General features: G+C 35.6%; 1 protein-coding gene across 1 annotated transcript in view; it reads left to right on the plus strand.

The window, feature by feature from the left end:
* LOC140150494 (putative methyltransferase DDB_G0268948) overlaps positions 1-3,904 on the plus strand; it is a 45,273-nt gene extending 41,369 nt beyond the window's left edge. Inside the window, exon 7 of the mRNA XM_072172515.1 lies at positions 3,693-3,904. Within this exon, the coding sequence (XP_072028616.1) occupies positions 3,693-3,792 (100 nt within the window). The 3' untranslated portion in view covers positions 3,793-3,904. The remainder of the gene's footprint in view (positions 1-3,692) is intronic.
* The last annotated feature ends 2,096 nt before the right edge of the window (positions 3,905-6,000 follow it).

Raw genomic sequence — 6,000 nt, forward strand, 5'->3', positions numbered from 1 at the left:
AAGTTTTATAGACAGAATGTTTTCATCTTCAGGGGACCTTTAATACATGAACATACAATATTACATTCAAAATTGTATATGATGTATCCATGGCAATGGTACAGGTCTTACTACGAGCTGGAGTTGGGCCCTTCTTCCACTAATATACTGCAAGTGCCAGTTCCGCAAGTAGATGTGTTATAAATAGCTACAGAAATTTGGTAATTATCCATTAATTGCACAAGTATAGAAGCATGTAATATGTCAGCAAGAAGGTTTATTGTAGTGAAAAGCAGATTTCATGAATGAACAAAATTCCTCTTTAACTCAATATTTGTGGAAGAAGGGCCCAACTCCATGGAGTTGGGCCTTTCTTCCATGAAAACCATGATTGAGTGTATGTGGAAGAACAGTCTGCTGGCAATAAAATGATGGGTCTAACTCATTTTTGTAAAAAATTGGAGTTGGGCCCTTCTTCCACTCAGGTATTCAATTTCATATGCAGCAAATATTATTTAAGGGTGGTCTTAAAAACTAGATAAAAATATCTAAGACCCATTTTTTTATATTTTTGAATTTTAACCAACTTTGAGAAATTTGTACCAAAATGGTTGAAAAATGCTCAATTTTCAAAAAAATCATAAAAAACAGGAATTAATAAAAAAAAAATTTGACTCACATATTAATTCATCAAGTCTTTGCCATTCTAAGTATGTATACTTTTATATACTTTAGACCAACAATTTAGCAGTTATGAGGCCCAAAAGTTTCCATATTCCAGGGTTAAGACCACCCTTAACATAAAGTCCACATTGCGCGAAAGCAAATTAAATCATTTTGTGCTCAGCATATTTCAAGTTTCAAGATAGAATGGGAAAAGCGCCTTTTGATGGTACAAAGTGACAAAGTTACACAAAGCTCCTCTGAACATATTGATTAAACAATTGTATTTAGTGACAGACAAAAAGAGAGGGCAGGGTTTTGGTATTGCATACTCTATGTATCAAAGCATATAGAGGCCTTGCATGTGACGTATCATCCCGTAAATATGGCGGACTACTCAAATGCATTCAACAAAAGCATGATTGCAATCTACCGTGACAGTTCGTCTCACACACATAACCCTGCACACATCGTCATCATCCCTATATCTTTGTGTTAAAAATTGCCGTGATAGTACAGCGAATCCTCTCGTTTTTTAACAGCTACGCATCGCGATTTTGTTCGAGATAGGCCGAGCGACTCAGGCTAAGCATACCATGACTATCATATGAGATACCACAGCGTTTCTATATTCTACACATTATTACGATTTGTGCATGCTCGATCTAGTACCCCATATGATGTTTCTATTACAAGAAAAAAAATTGTTTTCAGGTAAAACCAGGGGTTTGTTTCCAGTACACTCACTCGAAAAGCAGTACACTAATTAGCGGGGCCTTGCAGCTTGCTGTGGATATCTTTTACTGCGTTTTGAAAGTAAAAAATTTGAAATCCAAAGTAAAAATTGAGATATATTTAATTTTGAGAATGACAATTATACTTTATAGGTATAAAGGAACGTGTTTAGCCCATTCAGTTAAGTTCCAGGTGTACGTCCTATGACACAATGCATATGTAAACTTTCTTTATCTGTGTCAATAATAGAATATTGATTTCAACGGAGTATTGAGCTGTATGGAAAAAAATATTTATAATACAGGGTGTTGACACTGTGCTGCACTACGATCAAATAGGTTGATGACAACATTTGATTGAATGGACTGCACTCCGCCATAACTACGGTGAAGGACACCGGCTCAAATCCTTTGTTTGGAGCCAATCGATAATTTCATGCAGGGCCTTTTATTATGAAACTAAAATTATTATGTTGCTTTTATTATTCCTTTTCAGTTGTACCATGGAACTCTGAAGGACTACTTTGTATATGAACCTAGATATCTACAAGATATGTACATGCATAAATTTGTTCTTCCAAATCAGTTCAAGGATGTCAAAAGGTAAGAATAGTTTTGTTATTTACTTGTGATTGGACCATGTCGTTGGACAGATGTTTCAAATGGACAAATCAGATGTCAATATTGTCAGAAGAGTCTGGAGAATCTTTTCTGCCATGTTGGCAAATTTGTAATCTGTGCATTCTATTCCATTTCCATGGCAAGGGTTATGCAACTATAATTACATGGTGCGTAATTAAGGTGGCCCCACACAAAGGTGTGTAAATAAGATAGGTTTGTAAATACAATTAATATGCAAATAAGCTCATTTATATTCATATAGGCCTATGCAAATAACATGACACAAAACTATACCGCACATCAGACTACCATATCAGTATAGGGGTCATGCAGCCAAAAGTGCTCTATGCAGCTGCCGCGAAAATAAAAAACATGCAAATATGTTCTTTTTATGTATAGGTCTATGTAAGAAGACTCAAAATCATGAATTTTCAAATAAGTGAAATTGTTAAAAATCAGCGAAACGCAAACAATTACACATGCAAAAATAACTACTTTTACAGTAGTTTGTTAAAATCCAGTTGAAAATTGTTTAAATTTATAAAATCTAGTTCAATTTTGTAAAATCTCACTTAAAATTGGACGAGTTTGTTTGGATTTCCAAAATCTACTACACCTTTTCCACCTTTTATTGATGAAAATTGTGGGGTCTGGAATAATTAAAATAGTTGAATTCCAACAATTTCCACAAAGGGTATTGTTATTTAATGGAATAGCCCAACTCTTTAAAGTACTTGTAACCTAATGTATTATTTGCTTGATTTGCAGATACCAATTGATGACTATGAATACAATGACAGTAGCGGATTTCATTGGTTTTATAACATCAGTTTCAGGCTATCAAAAGCATTTGAGAGAGCATCCTGATCAGGATATAATCACTGGCTTTCAACAAAGGTACGTATTAATATTAATATTAATATTTGAAAAGTTGAGGGAGAACAATACAGTCCCAAAGTGTTGAATAGTTTGAACTGCTTTGTGATGAGCAGCAGAGGAAAGTAGTCACACTAATTATTATACAACACACAATGATGTAGTTATGTTCATATGGGAAGTAGTTACAAGCATCACACTTGTCCATTTGGATAATTGAATAATAAGATGTCATGATTACAGCAAAATTGTATCATTTTTTAAACCAAAATTCTAACTATGCCACTCAGTTCCAATATTTTTATTAAATCAGGCATATCTAGGCATTTACAGTTGAAATCTAGCAGATAACGCTGTTAAGACTTGAGCCAGGCACAAGTGACCTGGTAAAGGGGGCCGCCGTAGAGAAAATATTGAAGGCCTCAATCTTGTTTTCAAATGTTAAGTTCATATGTACTGGTAATAAACAATTCAAAAAGTTTAAGGCGACTTTCAGCACAGGAATTGAAAATTTGACTAAACTTGATTATCAATGTGTGACACAACATCTGCATCATCAAACATTGTATCGACATCATACTGGTCATCATCTTCATCTTCAATAACTTATTTTTCAATGTTTTAGACCGAAGGTCACCATAACGGTGAGGCATCATATGGTGAGGCATCATATGGTGAGGCATCATATGACTTCTGATGAATACGTGTCACACATCAAAAATTCAAGGTGCTAAAAATTTCTGTGCTAAAAGTTTTTTGAACTCATTGTTTTTCTTTTTTGTCAGATTATTTGGAATAATGTTTTTCTTTTTTTTTCAGATTTCTTGAAATATTACAGGTAGAAACATCAGCCCAGGAAACAATCATTCAACTGACTGCACCTGTGTATATCATATTGGCATGCAAGGAGCAAGGCTAACTTACAAGCTACACTGGAAAAGTTATTTCTGTTCCTATATCAGAAGTAATCACCATAGATGGGTGATTGTTACTAAGAGCAACTCAGCTAAATTTTACCTTTGGTTTATATAATTAGAAAATATAATATATAACTTGTTACAAATCAACATGTGTAAGAACTCAGCTAATTGGTACCTTGGGTTTATAATTTGAAAAAAAAAACATAATATGTGACACGATCCGGTCCATGGGGGCCAAAGGAGGCATTTTTGAAAATTGAGTTACTGTAAGTGTAATTATTACATTATACATACAATAGGCTATCATTTACTGAAAACACCAAAGGTCTAGCATACTTGGTTCTAAAGTTATGAAGTTTTTTGATGTCTATTTAAGTTATGTATTTTACTGTTTTTTACTCGGCCATATTTTTACCTTTTAATATCTCCGTTTCAAATTTGCCGTCATTGGCCCCCATGGACCAGATCGTGTCACATATATAACTTGTTACAAATCAAAATGTGTAAGGACATCACACACCAACATCGCCTGGCTAATAATTACTTGGTACAGCAGAAATACTAAAATAAATAAGGTCAGTCACCGGGCTATTGTCAGTAGCCTTAGTCAGATGTCCTTCGGCCCATTATGCATCAAAACTATTAAACAGGTCGGAACAAAATGGCCATGCGTGGCAGTGGATTCAACCTACCATGGCGATTTCTGCCATGAAGATATCGGGGCGATAACACTGTGCATCATTCACCTGTGTATATCAGAACTGACCATCACTAATAAGCAGGCCTGTAGCCAGGGGGGTTCGATCACACCTAAATTTCTGCAAAAAAAAGGAGAACATGGTAAATTGTAATTGACCCCCACGGGACCCTTGTTGCTCTGCTCGTTTCACTCTAATTGGATAGTTAAGGTAGAAGTGCTCACCAGGGCTGTCAACTTTTTGGAATTGCTTGGCGTGAGATAGAGGCGTACCGGGATTTGCAGATTCCAATGTTCATTTTGAACCATGATTATTTGAGCCACAGTGCTCGAGGATGTGAAAAGCAGGGGGGGTAGGATCAACAAATTATTCATGATGATGCGTGAGATTTTACTAATTTTCCAGCTTTTTGCGTGAGACTTACTACCTAGGCATGAGATTATACTACCTTGGCGTGAGACTGTGAGAAAGTGACCTAATGCGTGAGACTAACGCCCAATGCGTGTTAGTTGACAGCCCTGGTGCTCACCACCTCAGCACAGACAGATTGCTTGTGGATAGTGCAGAGGCTCTTAATTAGAGGCTATGAAATAATAAATGGATGTAAAGATGTAAAAAGTTATTTTGAAATAGAAAGGAAAGATGAAGAAATTAAAATGAAAGGAAAAAAAAAATTTGCCGATTGGTGACTTTCTTTGAATATTGATATATTATGATGATGTATAAATAGGATTACCTGTACTGGATGTTAATGAGTACAATGGTAAGAATATTTTCACAGTTCATATTTCAGCTCTCAAAAATATTCTTTCCATTGTACAAATAAAAAGCTTTATATACCTCATCTAAAGATTTTGACTATGCCCGCAAGAGTAACTATTCCCCGGGCATAGTTCTGCTTGTGCTTTGTTCCCAGCGTAAAATGATATTACGTATGCATTAATTAATGTTTTCGCGCGCTATAATTACGCAGAAATCGCAGATTGTAATCTGTGCCGTTCGCATTGAAACTATCAATTTCTCTTCCCAAAATCAATGGATTTAACCAAACAGATGACAAGAATCTTAAGATTTGGTATATAAAACAAATATTGACTGCTTTTTATTCGGGGCATGGTTAAAATTTTAAGCCCGTGGTGATCTCAAAACCATAACTATGCCCTTCGGCTACGCTTTGGGGCATAGTCATGGTTTTGAGATCACACTGGGCCTATAATTTTAACCATGCCCCTCATAGCAGTCAAAATTTGTATAATAGTCCGTGTTACTCATTCTCGAAGGTTGATTTCTCATAGTTGAGAAAGTATTTCAAAATAATGTGCACAATACTAGTAACCAGTGATGCAAGTGGGTAATTGCTAAATTTCCTGAATATCGAACTGGCCCTTGGCTAGACAGCTGTGCGCTTGTGCGCAGCATTGAACATAATATGGGAGCTTGTCCGAGGAATAGGCTGGGGGTATCACCCTCCCTAAAAGTTTGTTGCTCTTTCATTTTATAACAAAATAT

This window comes from Amphiura filiformis, chromosome 4 (assembly GCF_039555335.1).
Source record: "Amphiura filiformis chromosome 4, Afil_fr2py, whole genome shotgun sequence".
Classification (NCBI taxonomy): domain Eukaryota; kingdom Metazoa; phylum Echinodermata; class Ophiuroidea; order Amphilepidida; family Amphiuridae; genus Amphiura; species Amphiura filiformis.